The 23,918-nt window shown below is 40.3% G+C and overlaps 2 protein-coding genes across 3 annotated transcripts in view; one reads left to right on the forward strand and one right to left on the reverse strand.

The window, feature by feature from the left end:
• The window catches only part of LOC107226208 (transmembrane protein 132E), a 205,665-nt gene extending 185,283 nt beyond the window's left edge, over nt 1-20,382 (forward strand). Inside the window, exons 5-10 of one of the 2 annotated variants that reach the window (XM_046736182.1) lie at nt 4,500-4,643; nt 10,659-11,408; nt 12,157-12,583; nt 13,247-13,668; nt 14,568-14,785; nt 14,893-20,382. In XM_046736182.1, the coding sequence (XP_046592138.1) occupies nt 4,500-4,643; nt 10,659-11,408; nt 12,157-12,583; nt 13,247-13,668; nt 14,568-14,785; nt 14,893-15,382 (2,451 nt within the window). In that variant the 3' untranslated portion in view covers nt 15,383-20,382. The remainder of the gene's footprint in view (nt 1-4,499; nt 4,644-10,658; nt 11,409-12,156; nt 12,584-13,246; nt 13,669-14,567; nt 14,786-14,892) is intronic. The other variant, XM_046736183.1, reaches the window with a different exon arrangement.
• A 206-nt stretch (nt 20,383-20,588) lies between these two features.
• LOC107226123 (39S ribosomal protein L16, mitochondrial) lies at nt 20,589-21,989 on the reverse strand. Its single transcript, XM_015666862.2, has 5 exons — nt 21,775-21,989; nt 21,603-21,674; nt 21,313-21,470; nt 21,101-21,232; nt 20,589-20,986 (listed from the first exon to the last, which is right to left on the reverse strand). The coding sequence occupies exons 1-5, from the start codon at nt 21,812-21,814 to the stop codon at nt 20,660-20,662; spliced, it is 729 nt and encodes a 242-aa protein (XP_015522348.1). The 5' UTR covers nt 21,815-21,989; the 3' UTR covers nt 20,589-20,659.
• Nucleotides 21,990-23,918: the final 1,929 nt, after the last annotated feature.

Genomic DNA, 23,918 nt, shown 5'->3' on the forward strand with positions numbered 1-23,918 from the left:
TTTATCATCAACACTCGCGTAATGCTGCATTCTTAGTTATTTGCATTTAAACGTAAATTTATTTTGAAAAACCTTGACATGTATTAAGATCTCTGAAGATCCTTAAGGAGTTTCAACAACATTGTCATAAATAATTTTAAACGTTCTGTCGAACAAGTTCAACAAAATTTTACACAACTAGTCTGATAATTTCGTTGAAAAAGTAAAAAAAAATCATGAATTTTACTGTAAATTCAACTTTAATCTTAAATAACTTTTGAAAGAGTAGATTTGGCGTAAAATGATGACAGACTTTTTTTGTAGAACGTTCAATTCCCTAGAAAAATACGTTTCGGTGTTATCAGTACACTAAGTCATGGACGAGTTATCAAATTCGAAAGTTTATCAAAAAAATTTCCCATGTTCTTTAAATGAGAAATAGAAAATCGGAATGATGCACCTCTTAATATTAATATTAAAAGCTCAAACTTTGACGTCGTTCTTTCTCGTCATTTGGAACAATCGTTTCGACTTGAATTTTGATAGAAAAAAAAAAAACAGTCAATTTTTTTGATTCAGTCTAATACAATATATGTAAAAATTGTAACTTATACTTTGCTTTTACCGAAATTTTTTTTCGATAGATCCAATCGTACCTTCTCGCTGCTCGTACAGAATTTTTTCTAACCATTTATCGGATGCGCGGAAACCTTGAAAGAGAAAAAATCGATTTTTCCCACTCTCTCGTCTCAAAATTAATGTCGGATAAAGTCAATGGAAAGTAGAAAGAAGAGAGACAACAGTGTCCGCGGTTATTCAACCGTTGAAACGCAACGTCAGAGGATATTGCACTTGGATAGTTTCCCTTATTGCTTCGTGTAGGTAAGCACCTTATACACGTATACCTAGGAGGAAAGCCTGAAAGAGGCTTTCCCTTGTAGCAATTTTTTCTTTTCCATCTCTTCTTCTTATTTTCGCTTTCGCGTTATTGGCATTCGGGCGAATAACGCGGGACGTTTTCTGCGCTTCTGCCCGTTCATTGGTGCACTACGTGTACTCTAATTTGAGAAGTACGCTTGCACATAGGTGCCTGCATACCGTAAAGAACGAGCGTGCAGCAGCGGCAGAAATTTGCCGAGTGAGCGACGTCTTATAGAAGCGGGCGAACGCGCGTGTTCTCTTTGCGCTCGATTCGCCGAACGGAAGATCAAAAGATTCTACGGATATTGCAGCAGCTGGAGATTTAAATTCCTGGCAGCAAGGCTCCTATTGCTGTTTCTTCTTCTCCTTAAGCTGCCTGCGCAAAACCGACGCCATTCGCATCTCGTCGGGAAAAATGTTTGCAGGTACCTACGCCAGGTGCGCACGGTTCTTTCGAGCTTATTTCCCCTCGGCAAACAGGCGATATAAATTTATCTTAAACTTGAATATTATTCAACTTTCGGGAGCGCCCCATCCCTCCTCTTTTACGCTTCGAGGTGGTTATAAAACATCCCCCTTTGCCACCTGAACTCCTCGAGCTCCGCAAGTTAAGGATACCTGCGCGGATACGCCAAGTGAATCGCGAAGCAGCAACACTTGCAAATATTTCCTCGGATAATATCCTTCCTGACCTCTTTCTACAGCTTATTCCCCACCCCGGCAATTGTCTTTTACTTTACTTCGCACTCATTTATACAAGCTGAATAATATCTGTGTGTACACCCGGTATAACTTTTCGGTCCGGCAAACTCGGTGAGAACCGCGTGGTTGTTGTTGAATGTTTGATATTTGAAGAATTTCATCATAATCTTTGCTCTTCAAATACCTGAACTGGTACAAGTTTTTGTTGATATCGCGTTTATTCGTCCGTTTCTTTTTTGTTTACTTTTACGAGTGACGGATCAGCGGCGTTCGAAACGCCTATAAAAACGTCCCAAGTATGAGAGTGGAATGCGTTAAATGAAAGCGCTAACCGTTTAATAATAGTCCTGTAGTAACGATAATAATCTGACGAGAGGATGAAATATTACCCGACATATCAACTTGGAATTCTCAACAAGCCGGGTGAACTTTCTCTGCAGTGTTTTTAATCAAATGAAACCGAGTTGTTCAACTTTTATTCCACTTTATCCTTTCGCGGTGAATGCCAGACCAAGCTTTACATTTAAATTCATTTCTTGGCCCGCCTTAGACTTATTCTGGCGTAGAAGGGAAGAAAATGATTGGTGAAACCGTTTCACTTTGCACACGTCAAATTTTTCGTTATGCACATTTGTTCCTCGAGCAAACGGGATATTTTTATACGGTACATTACCCTTGAATATAACCTCGGCATTAATCGACGCTAATCAAAGTAGACACACACCGCCGCTTAACGACCCTGTACATGTACAAAATGATTATAATCACCGGCTAATCTGCCTACGCTGAACCGTAGTTTGTACTACACCAATACACGTGTCTGTCTACGGCTAATTCGAATCCCCTACAAACGCCCGACTATAAATATACACACCCTGATACGAAAAGGGATAATTACACGGGGTGTCTTGTCGTCATATGCGTGATTATACACACCCTTGTATATTTGTTCTCCCGGCATTCGCGTCATTGAATTAATTACAACGAGGCTATAAACCGAAATTGACGGATAAACAATTCGAGCCTTCGTTAATTATTTACCGAATTAACCGAAACATTTTCCGCGGCGTAAAAACACCGTTATTCTATTTACCTCCTTGACTAAAAAAATATCTTTATATATTCTCAGATGTGACTCAATTTTTCTACCATAAAAAACGTGCGTTATTACTAGGTTAAAAAAAAGCAATATTGTATAATGCACCTAGATTTAGGTGTATCCCTTGAATGTCGCGCGATAGCAAAATTTCACCCCAATTATAAACAAATATTATAATATAACCTATAAATTATAATACCGCAATTATTTCCACGAGGTATGGAAGTGGTAAGAGCAGATTGTGAATTGGCAAGGAGGATGTGTGCAGTTACGGAAGTGGTCGGAAGAGGAAGAGGAGTCGTACCGTGTACCGAACTTCTGCATGTTTGTCGGCAGGATTTTGTTGGCTACGGTATAACTAGGAAGTCTGTTGCGCGAACCGGATGTTAAGTGCAAACCTAGTTACACTCCGGTACAGTTTGGTTTTTTCGAGACGGGAAGACGAGTTCGTTACGTAACGCTTTGCCTCATTAGCAATTCCCAAGCCAAACTCGCACACGGTTACCACACAGCATAGCATTAAGTATTAATTTACATATAACCGGAATTTCTAAATCGTCCGGCGAAATTCACGTTTCGGAAGCTCGAATTTCATCTTTGATTTTCTCTCATCCAATCTAATTTGAAACAAATAAATAAACGAAGAAACCATAACGGGAATTACAGGAAGAAAACGTGTAAAGTACGTGTGTATAACTCCGGAAGTAATTATTTTATCATTCATTTTTTCATCCTCTTTACCACTCGTAAGAATCCAATACCTGCTCGATTTTTCCCAATCGTAAATATTATAGCCAGGCGTTACGCGTCGCCCGGCTTCTATCTTCACCCCCTCGTAACTCGCCCTATAAAATGAAAAACGAACCGGAAAAACGCTTTTTTTGCCATACTTTTCATCATCGTGAAAAGGGAAGAGTCCGTCGGTCTGTCCGACAAACTTTTGCAACGATCTCGAAAGCAGGGGAGTGAAAAATCTGAAACTGATAAAACTCGGCGGCCAAATATTTCTCGGTAAAACATTGTAAATCTATTTATTTCCGGTAGAACCGGAAATTCAAAAATTAAACTGGACGTGGGAATATTTGACGCCCATCATTTGGTTGTAAAATCATGTAGGTAGGTTGAAAAATTTTTCATCCAGCCGTTTTTGGGATCATCTTGGGAGTTTGAAGTTGAAAAAAGTGATTTTCGACCGAAACCAATAACTTTCAGATTTTATCATCAAAGGCAATAAAAAGTAAAACGGCGGGACAAAAAGGAGGGTGTGACCTTGTACTTTCACCGTGTCGCGGATTCAGTGTAATAATTTTTGAATCAAGGTACGCGTCAGTTTCAAGACCTGCAACCATTCGACTGTGTCAAGCGATGACAGGAGGGGTGGAATTGAGATAAGCGTCAGGATCGAGGCAACGTTGATCCGAGGCTTATCAGCGAGGCTCTTGGAGCCCGGTGAAACGAGGAACACGCTAGGAAGAATTTTTACTTTCGAACAACGAAAATTCAGTATTCACCAAACAAATTTGGTGAAATTTGAGACGTACTTTGGTCGAATCCACCAAAGGTAGCTTTGTTACTTTGTAATCAAACTGTAAAAAATTGACGATGTTTTAACGTAAAGTGGCCGGTGTGGTCACTACCATAAAACAATGTTCGTGGTGAATTAAGATATTAAACATGAAATAGCGTCGGATTTCCACCAAAAAATATTCTACAAAAATCCACACCGCATATATTTTTACACTGCAAAATTTAAAAATTTCCCCCTAACCGATGATGTTTCCTAATTTTTTATTTTCAGAACTGGGAGGTGATGAACACCGCGGTTTTGACGGGTCGCCAGGTCTCCCAAGCGATGAAGGTCTTCATAGTCAGCCAGGCAGGAAAGGTGGCCGACGTTACTCTGCAGTCGTCCTGCCACTCGGAGGACGAGAGTGTCCTGAAGGTAGGCTGCACGATCGTCGAGTGCCTATTTTAATCGCGAGACATTTTCAATTTAAAAGTTGGCCAAAGGAAAGGGGGTGGAAGTTTCCCCGGCGCATTGCGCGGCTGTTTCTTATCCTTTTCTCTTCCCTTCTCCTCACTTTACTTCGACTTCTATACGTGTACAGATGTACAATCGCTGCGTACTTTCTCTCCCTCTCTATCTCTCTCTCTCTCTTTTCTTACTTTGCGAACAGTTTGTTTGAACCCGGAATACCGCAACGAATCTTCTCAACTTCAGTGTTTCCTTTTTGTTCCCTTTCTCCTTGATTACGCGTTATCTATTTTTCTTGTCTCTTTCTCTCCTAATTAGAATTTCATACGTTGCCCTGCCGAATAGTTATACGATTTCTAATCACACTGAGTCAAATGAGACGATTTCAATATTGTACTCTCTAAATTTCCTTGTAGTGAAAACCGCACAACTCGCAATATGGAGCGGATATTCACTCTTTAAGAGTAAACTTTTACACTCCAAACGCTTGGAGTGAACAAATTCACTCTAGATTTCACTCGATTTAGAGTTGCGCAGTTTTCACTATCGCTTAGTGAATTTTTCACTTCAAGACATTGAAGTAGGACGAAATATATTTTAATTAGATATCGAGGTGAAAAATGTTTCACAGATTCGTAACAATGCACAATGCAACTTTTCACGTGAAACGGTGAGCAACAGTGGCTGAAAAATTGAATTTTTATCGATATTCCTGATCGCCCGGAAGCCGAGAAATGGCGCAATATAGCTTGAAAGAGATGTTCAAAGTATTTCATTAAAGTTTCACTGCGCGTCTCGACAGTTTGAACACGTTTTCTCAACTCTGCACTGTATTCAATAACCGATCAAAGATCGAAATTTCCAGTGGTGATGTTTTATTCGGTGAGTTTGAACCAATTCGTCGCAGCAAAAAGTCATTTTGAACCAATTAACGTGAGAAGAGGTGACTCACGTACCAATTGCGATAAACCTTAAGTATGCCTACTTGTGGATTTCCCAGTTTGCTTTTTAACCGTGCTCAGCAATTAACACTAAGGAACGAATCACTTCGCGCGTTTTGCTCGAAAATGTGTATATGAGGCATTCCACCCCAAACCGACCTACGTCAGACCCTCACCTGCCATCGGCCATTTTATTTATTTTTAAGTATGGTGTAGAGTGCACAAAAATTTCTTCCCTCTTTGAGTTTGAGATTTTTCGGACCACGGGTTTGATTTTCACCCTTACGGAAAAACAACTTGGATTTAAACTTGCCCTCTCAATTATTTTCTTATAAGAATTTAGCATTATCTACAGGGTGTTCCATTTTTTTAAATATGCTCAAATATATCGAAAACTAAGCATTCAATTGAAAAATATCTCGGACAAAAGTTGTTGTATATGAAAGGGGGCATCGGACGAGCATTCCAGTTTTTGGGTCCGGCTCCTCTGCCAAGTCCATTGAGGCCCAGCTTTTGTTTTCCGAATAGAAGCTCCTAGCATTTTCTCAGTTCTCATTGGAAAGTGAGTCATTTTTATTGCGAGTCATTTTTTGGTTTTTGTCTCCGACTAGTCCCAAAACGTTATTCCAAGTTTTCTCGTGAAAAGAGTCACGATACGTAAATCCTTGCGAAGAGTTTAAAAATGAGAACGAGTTCTACGATGAACAGAATTGTTCAGCATTGAAAAGTGCTTAGGCGCTTGCTTGCGTTGTTTTTTATAAATTGTATATAAATTTCGAAAATAAAAATTTATATTCCATTGGTTATTTCTCACTTTTCAGTTACTTGTTTCGCCTGTGGTTTCTAAGCCAAAAGCTATTCTCAAAATTTTCATTCTCTCAACAAAGAATTCCCGAGAAAAATTGAACCCCGATCAATTAAGGCTATTCATCCGAAAATTTGGTTTTTATATTTTTGAGAGTGGTAAAAACCGAAACCGTTATCCAAAAAATCTAAAACCCGATGAAAAATGGTATTCTATTTTATATACACTACATCATATTTAAAAATGAATAAAATAGCAGGTGGTGAGGGTTATACGTGGGTCCGTTTACGGTGGAATGCCTCATACACAAAAGTCGGAGTTGAAATAAAAACAAACGGCGTACGTATTCACACGGTATCTTGAACCGTTTAGCGAAGTAATAACCGGGTGAAGATTCCTTTGATAATAATTCCATGGTGGCTAGGAGAGGTCCTGCGGGTGAAATGCAAACCGGTATTATAACCGAAACCTTCTTCTCCTCAGGAAGGAAAATACGCTTTTCTGGGACACCGGCCGGGGACGGGAAAATATATTACCGTCTGAAAAACGTGCCGAGGTCACGCTAGACGGTATTAAAGTCGAAAGTTGAAACTGTAGAGAAGTTGAAACTTTGGGGTCGCGGTTTTGCGGCGGTCGCGTGACAAAGTACCTTTTGAATTTACTCTTTCTTCGCCTCTGCCACGTCGCGGTGGCTCATTGTCAGCACGCTGGACCCGCTCTCTCTCTCTCTCTCTCTCTACCCCCCCCCCCCCCCCCCCCCTCCTATTTTTTACGCTCCTAGACAACCAGAGACACGGGTCGGGCAGAATTTCCTATCCAACGAGCACTTAGGCCAGTGGATTTTCGGTTGGCACTCCATCCGCGACGGGAAGAGCTTGCCCGGAATTAATGGGTATCCATCCAGCTACCCTCAGATATCTTGAGACTGTTCACCTCGCATCACCTCATCCGCTACATTCTGTTCCAGATTCGCGAAACGGGGCTTGTTTGCACTAACTGAGAGTGATCTTAGTCGATTCAAGATTCACCCGCGTGAATCTGAGACCCCGGCTCGTTCTTGAAATTTAATCGGGAACACCGCGGAGATGCGGGCAAAGGAAACAGCGCTTCGTACGAAATCTCGATGTAACGCGATACCTGTTTTGCAGAATGATTGTGATTTTGACGATGTTGTTTTCTCTTTGAGGATGTACCCTGTAACCCCTCCTCCTACCAATCTCTCATGTTAATTCCGTAGAAACGAAAATTACCAGCCGGCTTAATTACTCGTGTACTCTCTGTCTACCCTGGCGACGTTCAAAAACACCCTCCTTCGAGTCCATGGATGAATAAATCGGAAAATGAAAACGCCGCTCGCTATTCCCGGTCGACGTTTCATCCTGCGCATTATAAGCGCCAATCTCACTCAATTTCTCCCCGTCTCGCTTCGCCGGCCAAATATTCCAAGCTTTTTGTTCTCGGTCGTTTGTTTTAATGAATTCTATCCGAATTTCCTATATTCCCGATACCGCGCGAACGGGAACGAAAATGTAAATTTAATGCAATTTCAGAACTGCGCGAAAGCACCTCTTCTTTTTACGAAATTATAACGGAAAGGAAACATACATTCTTTCATGATCGTTGACCTCTTAGTGATCGCAATTAATCACGCCCTTTGCTGTACGATATATGGTAGAAAATTAAGCGTAAAAAAAAAAAAAAGACAAAAGAAAACGTTACTTGAGCTTGATTCTTGTTATTTATAATCACTTGCGCCCGATTACCGATTGACCGTCGAGAGTTCTTCCGTAGTTTGAATCCCTCGTTACTGCAGCAAGAAATTCTGAAAGCTTCGTTAGCTGTACGAGTTCAAACTGCCGAGTAATCGTCTGGAGCAATTGACCCCCTATGATATCCATGCACTTTTTCGTTATACTGAAAAAACCCTGAACCCGGCAAGTTTTCTCGATTTGATTTCGGTTAAAATACGTCAGGACTCTCAGGCTGTGCAAATGGATGTTAAAACGGAAAATTGTATGTCACAAACGTGAGACAGAAAGACGGCACCCGTCATCCACCCATAACTCTACGGTCGAGACGTACTTGGAAAAATTTAAAAGTTGAAATGAAGTTCGTGGCGGCGGCAAAAGCCTGACTGTCTGTCTCCGAAGAAATACAATCGAATCCTCCCGGGAGCCGTACGAATTTTATCACTATATACGCGTATATGTATATATATATATACACGATTTTTTCTACAGTGTGAAATGGAATTTTCGATCCGAAACAGGGGAAGTTAACTCTTGACAGTCGTGCCAGGTGAACGAAACGAAACGTAGCTTTGGGGGGGGGGTAAGGGTTTCAGCGTAAAAAAAAACACTTTTTTCGTGATTTTTTTTTTAAAGTATGGATTGAGCAAAGTTATTGAAACCTTTTGTACATTATTAAGTATACTTTTAACAATATTCTGTAATTTTTTCATGCGAAAATGTTGAAAAACAAGCCGGTGACAGAGCTTGCCCCAGAACGTCTTAGAAAAAAAACAATTTGCGGTGTTCACTATATCTCGGTCGGAAATTATCTGAAATCAAAAACCATTAAAATTTAGTTAAAGTATCATCAAATCCTCCCCCCAGCGTTCTATGATTATTTTTTCATTCATTTAAAAATTTTTGGTGGCCATCTAAAGTGTAAACTGCTATTTTCCGTGAAAAATTCCGCCATTTTGTGGGTAGGAAACCCCCTTAATGTAAAAAAAAAATTTTAACTAAACGTTGGGGGGAGGTATTTTATATGTAGAAAATGTGTACCAAGTCTGAAATGAATCGGTCGAGTAGTTTTTAAATGGCAGTGAACACGGACTTTGAAAAAGTAGTTTTGAGAAAAAATCACAAGCGCACGATCCAACGTACAACGACAAACTGACGCTCGTCTCTCGTTTTAAAATGTTGTACAGTGTATAGTATATGCATACAAATATAAAATATGTCTTCATGGCTTTACTTACCTGTCTTTACTAAATAAAATATTCTCGAAACAGGATAATGGACCAGAACGATAGAAGTGAATAAGCTTTATACCTGCTGTCAGAGCTATAGTGTTAAAGGGCAGGAGACTAACTAGACAATAACTTCAAGAGTTTTGCTCAGATCGGCTTAAAATTTTGGGAATATATTCTTGAAATGTTTAACAATAAGATAAGGCCAAAAAAAATTCGATTTTTCGAAAGTGCAAATCCTTCCCCCCCCTCCCCCCTGAATGTTTGTTGAAAAATTTGAATTTCCAAAGTAACTTAGTTCGTAAATTCTTTACGTCATCGCTACTCCCTCTGGGAAATCATTTCGCTATTATAATTGAACCGTAAGAAATTTTACTGTTATTATCAACGCATCGGCAGGCTGCAAGATGATGGCAGAAATTTTGCGATGTGCATTTTCAATATCTTCTTTTTTTTTTTTTTGCAAATATCATTTCATTTTTAATCCGCCCTGTCATCCGCACCCTTCTAACAAGCATTCGAGGGTGGATAGGCCGTAGATCCCTGCAAACCATTACGGCGACTGATCGATGACCGTGCAGTGCAAACCTTTCCGTCAATAACATTTCATAGTCGTAAAGTTTCGTCCCACGAACTCGATGGATCACTCTCGCAGCACTTTATACCTGTACTCTTTGTCCTAGGAAACTGTAAAAATTGGGACGGCGGAAATGAACTGCCATTTATTTTAAGTTTGGAAAATATTTATTCACACACCGAACTGAGTATGTTTGAATCGTGAACAGTGCACGAATTATTCTCCATGTGTCATGGTGACAGGCAGTGAATCCCCGTCCCTTATGATCTCTGCGCCCTTGTACGCCTCGGGTTATTTTCCCAAACTCCTTGTCACACCTCGTGTTATCATCCTTGCCAAAAGGAATCTTATGTCAGAGAGACTTGGAACTAAAATGAAATTCCCCCATTTCAATTTGCGAACAGACAATTCCAAGGTTCCGATGATGCAAGATCTGGTGGTACGGATTCGCGAAATTTCAACTCATACCAATTGCACTCTGAACACCACGAGTTTTGCTCATCCGTGTACACTCAACTTTCCTTGTCTGAAAAAAAAAGATTTTTACATACCAGCTTCTTGACGGAAGTCCAAAAAGATGTTGATCAAGACCGTTGTAGTTACAGGGTCATCCCACCCTGTCGTAAGAAACATTTTTCCAAATTACGGGTTAACCCAAAATCACCGCGAACCTTTTGTCCAGGTGTCGTCGTCCTGCAGTAGTGTGTACGTCGATGGTTCGGAGATCCGAGGATCTAGCAATGCCTCCGTTCTGGTCAAGTACGGAACGTACACGGGTCTGGCTCGGTTCACGGTCTGGATGCCGGAGTTTCCATTGGAGGTAACTGTGACTGACAGCCGTCTGAGCCAGGTGAAGGGATGGAAGGTGCCGGACGAGCTCTCCTCTTCGAAGAACAAGCGGAGCTTGAACGACACGGAGGACGAGGAGCTGGAACGGTCGAAGAGGAGTCCGTCCGCCGACGAGAGGTTCCGAGGCGATAGGTGGTCGGATTCCGGTACCGGTGCAGAAGACCGGACGGCCAGCTGCAGGTTGCGTTTCCAGCAGAGTCCGGTCGAGGTCCACGCCAGGTTCCTGGCGGCCGATCACGACTCGGGCCGGGTCTCGTACTTCGTCAACCGGCGGACCTGGCTCCGGGTTACGGACCTCGTCGTCGGGCTGCTCCGCGTCTCGGATCATCGTTTCGCCACCCTCCAAGGAAGGATTGTCCAAGGTCGGAGCTTCGGCAGGACCGAGGTCCAGGTCGTCTCTCCAATCACTGGCCGCGTCATCGGCGCCAAGGAGGTCAAGGTCGTCAGCGACCGCGTCTCGGTCGCACACCTGTCGGTCCGCGTCGTCTCAGGACTGCAGCTCACCATCTCACCGGACACTGCGATCGAGAATGGCTACATCGCCGAGACCTCAGTCACCCGGAGACTAACCGCTCAGTATCAGGTAACGAAACTTCGTCGAATTTCTTTGATTTGGTTATTATACTATTGTCGGTTTGAGTAATGTTTTGTTCATCTCTAAAATATAATGGTTTCGTGATACAATGCCATGGAGAAAAGGGTGTACTATAGTTATAAGAGTTCTCGAGATACAGATTCCTACTACCGACATACTTACCGACATTTTACCCAGATTGAAACTCTTCTCTAACGGGTATACTAAAAATTCACCCAACTGTGGTACGGTAATAATCTGACATCCCGCAACAGTATTAGGATTAATTTTATAATACTAGGTATATGAAGTATGAGACGTACTTCAGGTGTGATAAGAATTGGGATGGAAGATCGGAATAGTGTGACTACCACAACGGCAAATCCATCTGTTACCATACCGTATGCAAATTTTTAGTCTACCATTTTCTCCGTGTGCTTATATTCATCCGATAGAGGTGGGCTCGAAATTTACCAATATTGGGCGATGTAGACTATTATAGAACAATTGCTCTGGTCAATTAAAAAATTCGACATCTCACAGTGTTAATAGGATGGTGTAGGATAGTTTAGTGCAGTGTTTCCCCAGATTATAGTACAGCAAACATTTTTCTAGTCATTATTAACTGTGAAACATTGCCGTATACCTTCATCAGTAAAGATCCAAGCTGTACCAACATCATGTCTGCACTTGCAAATTTTCTCATTCGTTATCTATCTCTCACAACGATGCACGAAGATCCGTTTCGATATTCCAGGAGGGCCTGCTGGACATAGACATCGAGTTTTCGGACGGATCCCATACGCCGCTGAGGGAGGTGACGGTAAACGACTATCACCTGCTTGTCGAGAGTTTGGACCCAGAGGTTGTGGCGTTTGCTCCAATGGTGGCGTCGCATCACCCCAGGGTTATAGCCGTCGGTGAAGGTCGGGGTCACCTTTTGCGTGTCACTCTTCAGCTGGCCGATGTCTGTCGGCTGCCAAATCGGCGCTCGAAAAATTCACCAAGACCACCGGTGGCACCTCTGGCCACGGCCGCCGCCCATGTCGAGGTCGACTTTGCGTCCAGCGATCTACCCAACCGGCCAGAATTTGTCCAGAACGACGGTGGTGGGATGGTCGGCTCTCACAGAGAGAGAAAGAACGGGAAGGAGATGGCGCCCGACCTCCACGACATTTTAATCGGTAATTGTTTGGCTCAAGTTTTTTATACCAGTCGTTAAGTAAGCCTGAGAGTTTGTACTCTGACGGTGCGCTTCAAGAGTGTTATTGGTACTATCGAAACTGTAAGTTCAAAGATTTTTTTACCGATTGCTGGCGAACAGTCAGGAGGTTCGGTAGAGACTCGCGTCTTATTACGGGTGCATTTTTGTATCCCCGAAAGCTGCCAATCATTAATTAGGAACAACCTTAGCTTAGCTTTGTTACGAAATTACAGAAAACGAGATTATCACATCCAAATTCGGTCTAGTGGAGATCGGAAGAAAAATGATAAAGACGTAATTTGAAATCGATAAATTTTGCGTCCAGCAGCTGGTTGTACGGTGCAACGCATCCGAAGAAACACTCTTGAATCCCACCAAAAATGCGCATTTGAAAGCTTGAGCCGTTGGTACTGTTGTGCAGTAGTGGGTTGTTCGTAATAGCTTGCAGTGTAACATTGTTGAATCGGAAGTAAAGAAAGTATGTAAAACAGAAAAGAATCGTGGCGCGGATGATGGGGTCCCTCGCACTGTTGTCTTTTGCTTTTTTTTTTTGTATTTTTTTTTCATGTTTTATTTTGGGTCGTCGTGCAGCCGAGGATTTCCGCCTAGTTTTTATTGGCCAGACTGTTTTTCTTGTGCGAAGGGGTACCAATGAAAGACGAGAACAACCACGAGCCCACGGTGCAGGCGCATCAGGCGCGTCAGGCGCAGCAGCACCACACGGCTATAGCTAATGGCATGTCTTCAGGGGGAATGGGTGGCGTTGGGATCCGTCATCACGGCGGTCCGCACATGACGCCTCTAGAGATCGGCATGTACGTTCTGTTGGCCGCGTTCTGTTTCGCGATCGTCGTATTCGTCGTCTCCTGTGTCGTTTACGCCAGCAAATTCAAGCCCCAGCCTCCCGACTACCCCCTGCCCACCATCCCGGTTCTCGGTGCCGCCAGGGCCGCTGCCAGTCAACTGGCCCCGAATCGCCGCCCCCGGGAATCGACGACCAACGCTCACGACTGGGTCTGGCTGGGACGAGCGACCCTCGAGAGGGCCGCATGTGCCCCTCAGCAGGTACGTCGAGCCGTCTGCGCAAAATGGGACTGAAGAACGCTTACAAGAAAGGTATCCCAGATCGATTTCTCCGATTTCATTCCATTTCTGATATGTTGTAGTAGAGTAAAAACTAAGCGACATACATTTTGTTTCATCTGCCATTAAACACTTTAAGGGGGTAAGACCACCCTCCAAAGTAAGGCATGTCGAGGGGCGAATCAGCAGTTTTTTTTTTTCCAATTGATTTTCCAGTTGGATTGGTGAAAAAATATTATATTCTTGTGGATGAAACTGCCAAGTCGTCCCTTGACGTGCCTTACTTTGGAGCGTGGTTTGACCCCCTGAAAGTGTTTAATGGCAGATATAAAAAAAAAGTACGTGTCACTTAGTTTTTAGTCTACTATAACACAATACAAAACAAAATCAAATCGGAGAGATCGACCTGGGATACCTTCCTTGTAAGACAACTTGCATTCGTGTGGTTACTGAAAAACTCTGGTGAGATACGTTCATCGTTACAATAACGAATCGATATCGTCTGAAAAATTTAAAGTAAATCGGTTGATCAGCCTTTGAGATATTGTGGATACCGCAAAATATATCACCGAGAAAAATCGTTGCAGTTATTATCAAGAACAATGCTTCCTATTCATTGATTCTAATTTCAAGAAAAAATTGAAATAAAAAAAAAAAATACGAACGAAACTCGATTTCTATATTTTTCACTGAGTCAAACCCTAAACGTATTGAATAATCGATTGTCAAGTCACCCACTTCGTTAGCCGACCTAAATATTTTGTTATTGATACCTCTTTAAGAACTGTTCAATAACCACATGTGAACATTTTTCTCATCGAAAAAGCCTGGCTTGTGATAAATTCGCGTTGAGATTAATGGTGGTTTTCACTGTTCGCCAGGTTCGCGTCACCAGTAATCCACTGGCTGCCGAACCTGAAGAAGAATCTGGGGAGCTCGGAACCAGCTTCGATAACCCAAATCACATCGAGCTCCCGTCTGTGCGGCCGTCGGCGCCGGTTCCGATCGACACGACGACCTACTGCAAGAAGGACAAGACGCCACGTCACTCGAGCAACAAGTCGAGCATGCAGCCGAAAACCTCGTCGACGCAGATCGAGTGAGTTTCGCCCTTGAACAAGGGGCTTCCCCGTTTTTCCGCAACCGCGTCTTCTTCGGGCTTTGCCGGGCGAACCATTCAAGCGCTAACCGGTTTTCACCTTCCAGCAACAACGACCTTCCACCGCCGCTGCCGCCTCACGGTATTCCGCCGACGGTATCGAGCGACAACGCGAACGGGAACAACGACGACTACAAACCCCCGGTTCCGCCGCACCGGAACACCGGAGTTATAGCGCGGTTCCCCGACACCCCGAAGAAGCACCATCACAGGGCGTCGAGTGGCAGCCATGGGAACCATCGGCACAGCAAGCATCACAGTAAATCGCACAAGCAGCACCAGGAGCAAAACGGCAAGACAGGGGATAACGAAACGCGGGAAAACAACGCCGAGGAGGAGTTCGTTGAGCTGAGGAACCACGAGGACAAGCGTGGCGTCAAGGACAAACTGAAGGAGGTGAAGAGGGCCACCATAGTCGGGAACCCGATGTACTCCTCTCAGGAACAAGAGGAAATGGCGCTGGACGACCTGAACCTGGGCATGGACTATGATCAGATTATGCAGTACTTTGACAATTTGAAGGAGTCTAATGCCTAGGTAAGGGCCTCGGATATTAATTTAAGGATCAGGCAGCCGCCCGATTGCGTTTGAAAATGTTACTATGAGATTTGTTGTGTCGCAGGAATCAGGGCTCGGTTTGACTCTATGGTTTTTCCGAGACAGGGATGAAGAGAGAAAGTTTTCGAGCCTGTGTATACGTAACTTATATCACTTCTCGCCGATTAGCGGATTACTTTTTTCTATTACCGTAGTAAGGGAAGCACTAAAAACGGCTTCCGTGCTGGCTCAGATTAAACTTTCCAATCCAACGATCTTATGCCTAAATTATCAAAATGAAATTGGCATTTCCCTGATTCCAAACATCTGTTTCGTTTTCACTTTATACGCTGTGAACGATACGATTCTTACGCAACAGGTGCAAAGCTGTCCGTTAGGCTATATTCTAGTCAGCTTCCTAGCAGCACATCCAATTACACATCGTAATGATAACTTTATATACATACATAAATATATATATATTTATACGTATGTATGTATAGGTATGTGTGTATACATATATACAGTAAATCAGTGACGGTTGGTGATTGCATAATCGCATATTGATTCTTACGTTCGAAAAATAAAATTTAATGGAGTGAAACGCTGCAACGCGCCTATATCCAGAAAGGAAGTAAACAAAATAGGTCTCAAAATTTAAAACATACATATATATGTTTATAAGTATATATATATATATATATATATATATTGTATGCTGTGTGACATTTATATCAGATCAAATATTGAATTGTCTGTTCAAAACACCAAACAAAAGCGTAGATCGAGAGAGGAAAAATTTGAAAAACAAAGAACAAATAACTGGCGATTAATTCGTTTGGTTGCACAGTACGATACATACATGGTTGAGATTTTAAACTTACAGTTCAATGAATATAAGGATATATATGAAGGAAAAATAGTTAGATTTGTTAGTTATATATAAATAAGCGGTTCAAGTATAAATATATATATATTATATAAGTATAATATGTATATATATATTGCATTGTGATAAGCGAAAAAATGTTTGTTAACACCGCCGCCACTGTCTAAACTATATTATTACCACCTATCACTTATCAGCAGCTGGGCACCATATCATACCCCAATCCTAATCTCGTATTTTCCCTAAAACTTCTCATTATACCGACGTGCCCAAATCTGCCATTTGTTGAACCTGTACAACTCATTTTTCCCCTCCTATCATCCCTTGTTTTTCACGATCATCGTCATCGTGAACACCTTTCACGCGAGTAAAGGGGGAAAAACGAGACGACAAAGTAAAAAAAAGAAAACAAATAATAAAAAATACTAGCTTAGCTATCATTTATTGACGTGTATTATAAAGCATCATATTCATCCAAATCTGTACAGCTCGTGTTACTACTTGATTACGTGTTTTTTATTTTTATTTTTTTACATGATACATATACATAAACTTACATACGAACATAATACGATTACTACTCGACCGAGTCACAAAACGCTAATGGTATAAATATCTGATTAGATTATTAGATAATTAACTAATGTAATATTATTATTAATAACAATAATAATAATAATAATAATAACAATAACAATAAAATAGTAACCGATCACTGATCGCTTACAATTAAGCGTTTGTTCCTCCGGCCGAGGGCAGAAAAGTCTACCTGTGTTCCATTTTACGTTCAAGTAAAAGAGAAGGAAAAATACGAAAGGAAAAGAAAAATATTTATTCAATTAACTGTGTCGTATATTTGTAAATTTTGCGTTGTAAGATTTTGTACATATAATATATATTAATAATAATAATGTCGCAGATTACTCTTAGGGTCTGAATATAACCATAGTAAAGCCTTGTGTCGTTGTGTCATTCGCTAAGAAAAGAAAATGAAGAGAAAAACCTTTGAATATAATTATTATAAATTATAATGTTACTCGATCATATTCGCTTTGTATTTTACTATGATTGGATTTCAATTTCAGGGATTGAATCCTTTCGCGTGTTCTTCTATTTTGTTTTATTTATTTTTTTTTTTTTTCTATCCTCCTGTCTTGCAATAAAGAAATTAAAAACGAAGGTAATCGCATGAAAAGTTTTATAACCAACGTTAAGGCGTATGCGAGTGATAAATGAAATGAAAAATAAAAATGATAGAAAATGATATCCCTATTTCAAATCCAATCATATTATTTGTTATGATTTTTAAAAATTAAAGCATGATTTGACTCTCAGCGAGGAGTCACTTTTCGAAATGGCATGGTAACGTGTATCCTTTAAATCACTAACGCTAATAGTATTTTCAAAATCGTAAGAGTCTAGAGATTAATATTAAAAATCGTTTGATTATCAATTAAATTATAAGGGCTATATGTATAAGTATATAAGTTATGCGTATACATATATATATATATACACACACACAGACACACACATACTGTGTTTAGTATATGGTACATACATATGAAATATCGAATGTGTCGATGGTATGTGACGATTACCAACAGTGAGTACGGATAACAATAATATGAAGTTTTCGCCCTTCTGCATTCTAGTCTAATCGCCACTCGTTGCGACTCGCTTCGATGTTGTCGCCTGCCACTGAAATTCTTTTATTTAACCTTAGCTTCAGGAAACTCGTACGTACATATGTAGTTGAGAAATAAGCTTAACTATAGGACATATACCTGATCAATTCTGTTATATACGTGATACAGATAACACGCCTCGTACTTTGACTGAAATATTGTTCGCACGAGGACTAATCTTCATAATTCACAAACGTTCATCTCATCCACATATATAAAATTCATACCACGAATAAATTATTGTTATTATTATTAATAATCTTGAGAATATAATGAAAAAACAGTACATTCATTCACGAATAAGACTAACTCTTGCATATTGTATAAAAATACATACCCAGCCAAATACGCGTTCCGTTTGATCGGTAAATATATAAGTGTCAATATATATATATATATAATATATATATATATATATATATATATATATTGTATATTTTCAGTCAATGTAAGTGTAGATGTTGATATTTGTTTGATTTTTTTCACTGTGATTCTATTCCATAAGATTTAGTTTTTCACACGGAAGAAACTCTTTATGTAACAGTAATTATTCCGTAAATACGATAACTCGATAATTTACTACCGTTCTGCTACATACAACGACGCGTACGAATGTAATGACTGATTGCTTCAATGACTCACGGAACTCCGCTGGAAGGAAAAATATGTTTTACTCTTCGTCTTGTCTGGTTTATTATTTGTGATTACGAATAATTTCCACACCATTTCAACGTTCTATCCAACGGCGTATTCCTGATTAAATATTTGTAATCGAACGAGACAAGATAATAATAAATAATTACACTTCGACGGATACGTACGCGTAAGACGAAATGTATTTTATAATATGTAAAAGGCGTGTAAAACAGCGTGGCGTCTATCGTACGGCATAATAATTATGTTAATCTATAAAATAAGCTGATTATTTATAAATCTATGTAAACAAATTATATATACATATATAATATTATTATAAATGAAACACATAACTGATATATGCATGGACGTTGAATACCTATATGTGCATATATAGAGGGTGACGCAGAACTATCGCCTCATAGGCTGCCAATCTGTTCCGCGCGAAAATCCGCGACTGAAACATGTTTTACTTTTGATTGGAAATTTGGAAGTTTGCAAATTACACCATTTTGAAATTGGCCAATCCGGTAGCACCTGATAACTCAAATAAAGACAAATTTTCTATGAGAAATAAAAAACGTTTCAGTCGCAGATCTTCGCGAGGAATATGCTGGTAGCCTATGGAGTTATAGTTCTGGGTCACCCCGTATATTATATATATATAACGTCTATGTAACGTATGAACACTAAAAGAAAAGCAGATATGTTATAGGACCTGCTACGTAATAATTAGACTGTGTGTGAGGATGTTTTGAATAGGATACGATACTTAACTTTTGTAAGCTAAGTGGGGGGGGACTATTCATCTGTTGATATTTAAGGTACTAAAATTTTTGCCATCCCTAAACGCAGTCTGAGAGAAAATTTGCGAACGAAAAATCACCTAGCAATGACACTGAAGGGTATTACGATTAGTTATCGAAGATAATTTGTGTGCGCAAGTTGGAAGAAATAAACTTATAATCTTTATACCATCTTACAGAATACTTATAATAAAAAAACAAACTAGAGCTAAACGTACGTTTAGTAAAAATCGTAAATATTGCGCTAGTTTAGCCCATCTTCCTACGCAATAAATTTTATTTTTTAGCCGCAATTTTAATGAGATTGGAAAAAGACTTGCGTTACATTTATACAGACATTTGAAATTTGATTTTTCAATAAATGCAGGCATATCTTACGTGACAAGACAGTCTCTAACTGACTGTAGAGAAATTTCGTCAAGGCGCAATGAGATCGCTAATTGTGATCAATTGCTAATTACTTCACGATGTTGCAGCAAATTGCTGCGGTAAAAATAGATACTTTGTTGTTATGGCTATCTCCGAATTAGTTTCAAGTTCTTAGTGACGAAATATTATTACGTTTTGTCAGGATCATCATCCTCCCCCCTCCCCCCCCCCCCCCCCCCCAATTCCTTCCCCGCTGAATGTCTAGCCAGTGTGTTATTGAAACCCTAAACCATATATTTTGAGGCGTACTATAATATAAGTGAATAAACAAAAATCATTCCTCCATTACGATATATTGTAATAAAGCTGAAAAAAAAATAATATATTATATATTATCGTATGCGGCGACGATAACGATTACTATTGTATTATTATTATTTTCATTATTGTGGAATAATATCATTAATGCTATTATCATTATTATTATTATTATTATTGACATATTAAATATTAAGATATGATTATTATATTGCCTACTCAATGTACAATATGTAGTATTTACCTGTTGTTACCACCAAACCGTCATCAAAGATATAAAATATTGTAATTGTATATGTGTAATGCATTGACACTTATGAGCAAACCCATCACCTCTATAAATTACAATTTTTAAATATTTATTTGTATAATTGTAATATTTAATGCTGATACAAAAGTTCGCATAATAGGTTTTGCAAGCATGTTGAAATAAACGCGAAAACCGGCACTAAAACACGTTCAACATTTTGGAATAGAGGGTAAGACAGTATACAACAGAATTTAGATTAGCTGTTCGGTTTATTCAAAAAAAATTATCTACAAGTTACAGCACGACATGTTTGTTTCTTGATTAACGATGTTTACCAAACCACCTTCTATCGACAGGAGATATCCATTGATGGCATCCTCCCATGTTATTTTTTATTATATACTCGAACGACCAATCGTTCATGTTGAGTTGTTTCCCCTTTTCTTCTCTCATTTTCATTTTATCCATCAATTCCTGGCTGGTCGCTTCGGCCGCAAAAGGCATTTTTACGACAACTTTATCAATGATGGGTTTCACCTCGACAAACTCGCATTGTCCTCCTATCTCGAATACCACTCGACCTGCTTTTATCGGGGTGACGTAGTGGTCGATTGCTCCTTTTCCACCACCCATTCTCTGTCCTTGACCCTGTCGATGAAAAGATGAGCGTTGCAATTGATAATAACTTCATAATTCTAGAAGGGTTCACATGATTTGATGAGAAATTTCTTTATTCGTTTGACGAAGTAAACGGATAACTACTTTCTTGGTGACCGGTTGCCAAGGCGGATCTACTCTCCAAATAGCAAACATTCGGTCCGTATCGATCATTCGATTGACCATCAGTCGTATCACTTCGAAGTGTTCCCACCTCAATCTACCGCCTCTGGTGGCCTGTGAGGATTTAGGAATAATATTGTTATTACCAAGTGATGATTTCTTGGAATGGATGCAGGTAAGAAAAAGTAACTCACAACCATCGCGTATTGCTTGTGCAAGAGTGTGTTATGCACAACTTCAGGTCCGCGCATGTATCGCAATCTCTTCTGCATTTTTGGTGCTCTTATATTGGGAGGAAACTGCGGCATTTTATCTATAGGCTTCAATTTTCGACGTTCAGGGAACTCGATTTCTATTAAAAAAAAACGTAAAATATGATCTTTGGCTAATAGATGATCGTTTCGGGTTCAATTACGGGTAAGCTTGAGGAAGACAGTGGGTTTGATTCACCTCCAATTCACGATTCAGTGCAATTTTAACATACCTCCGTACTGTTTCGGTAATGGAAAATGCTTCAACCCTAAGGCTATTGGGGCTGTTAGAGGAACATCTTTCACTGCAAAGAAGACAGGTGATATAATTAGAATTATCTAATTTCAATCACTGAAACTTAACCTCAAAGTAACTCGTAGCGATGATAGTAAAATTGTAAATACCGGCTAACAACGCTCGGAAAATACATTTAGTTGTCAGCATTGTGTACTTGATGGATTGAGCTGTAGTGAATGACCAATTTTAATGCAAAACGACGAATGTGGAAGTCATTAGAAAAAAAGTATCGAAGATAGTTCCAAGAACAATCAAACGATCGACGAATTACACGCAACGTGAGGCTAGCAGAAGGCACGTAGACTCAGATCAGCAGCGGCATGCTGGCCGCTGGACGAACCTGAGAAGTCGACGCTAGGAGTCGATTCTGTCGTTTCGCTTTTCACATTTCCTCCCATCATCCAAGCGGTCTGATTGGTACGCAAAAATTTGGTCAACTAATCAGATTAGTTTTCAAAGTTTAGTTGACTAATCAGAATACTTGGATGGCGGAAAAGGTTGAAAATCGTAGTATGCACCTAGCCAACACTGCGTGGATCACGATACTATATGTATACGACATTGGTATACATGGAGTGCAAACATACGTATGCCCATCCAAACGTGGATTCCAGGAGGTTTTTTCTCTCGCTATATACATTAAAGGGAACCAAGTACTGTTATTTGAGCTAGAGATCTTGTATCCGCGAATCGATTAGTGAGACCCTTTCCTGACTAATTGGAACCCCAGGAACTCAGAAAACGCAGCGAAAATAGCGTAGAACCAACAGGAGAGAAATGGCGTATAGAATTCATCGTTTTTCGGTTGTCACTTTTCACAGAAGGATCGCAGCTCATTAGAAATGCGCCTAATCAATTTCTCTCGCAAAAATACGTACGAATAGTGCCGCAAAGAATTTATTCCAGCACTTTTCAGAATCGCGAAAATTTTTGCCAAAAATGCAAAGAGGTTACCTTGCTTTTTTTCCGTTTTTCGACCAAAAAATTTTTGACTCAGATTCGTTTGTTATGAGCCTTTCCTGACTAATTGGACCGCCAGAATCTCAGAAAACACAGCGAAAGTACCCTGGGATCAACAGCAAAGAAGTTACGATGGAAAAAGCACCAGCTGAAAAATGTCGAAAACACAGGTTCTCGTTTTTCGGCTGTAACTTTTCATTCGTTGCTCGCAGCGTATTGGGACTGCGCTTAATCGTTTTCTCCGGCAAAATTACGTCGGAATGGTGCCCGATAGAATTTATTCCAGCACTTTTCAAAATCGCGAAAATTTTCGCCAAAAATGCAAAGGGGTTAGCCTTACTTTTTTTTTGGGCAAAAAACTTTTGGTCTCAGATTCGATTTCAATGACCCTTACCTGACTAATTGGACACCCAGAAACTCAGAAAACGCAGCGAATAGTGCGTGGGATCACCAGGAGAGAAGTTACGAAAGAAAAAGCACCTGCTGAAAAATGTCGAAAACACAGGTTCTCGTTTTTCGGCTGTAACTTTTCATTCGTTGGTCGCAGCGTATTGGGACTGCGCTCAATCGTTTTCTCCGGCAAAATTACGTCGAATTAGTGCCAGATAGAATTTATTTCAGCACTTTTCAAAATCTCGAAAATTTTCGCCAAAAATGCAAAGGGGTTAGCCTTACTTTTTTTTTGGGCAAAAAACTTTTGGTCTCAGATTCGATTCAAAAGACCCTTACGTGACTAATTGGACACTCAGGAACTCAGAAAACGCAGCGAAAAGGGCGTGCGATCACCAGGAGAGAAGTTACGGAGGAAAAAGCACCTGCTGAAAAATGTCGAAAACACAGGTTCTCGTTTTTTGGCTGTAACTTTTCATTCGTTGCTCGCAGCGTATTAGGACTGCGCTCAATCGTTTTCTCCGGCAAAATTACGTCGAATTAGTGCCAGATAGAATTCATTCCAGCACTTTTCAAAATCTCGAAAATTTTCGCCAAAAATGCAAAGGGGTTAGCCTTACTTTTTTTTTGGGCAAAAAACTTTTGGTCTCAGATTCGATTCAAAAGACCCTTACCTAACTAATTGGACACTCAGGAACTCAGAAAACGCAGCGAAAAGGGCGTGGGATCACCAGGAGAGAAGATACGGAGGAAAAAGCACCTGCTGAAAAATGTCGAAAACACAGGTTCTCGTTTTTCGGCTGTAACTTTTCATTCGTTGCTCGCAGCGTATTGGGACTGCGCTCAATCGTTTTCTCCGGCAAAATTACGTCGAATTAGCGCCAGATAGAATTTATTCCAG

Source organism: Neodiprion lecontei, chromosome 4 (assembly GCF_021901455.1).
Source record: "Neodiprion lecontei isolate iyNeoLeco1 chromosome 4, iyNeoLeco1.1, whole genome shotgun sequence".
Taxonomy (NCBI): domain Eukaryota; kingdom Metazoa; phylum Arthropoda; class Insecta; order Hymenoptera; family Diprionidae; genus Neodiprion; species Neodiprion lecontei.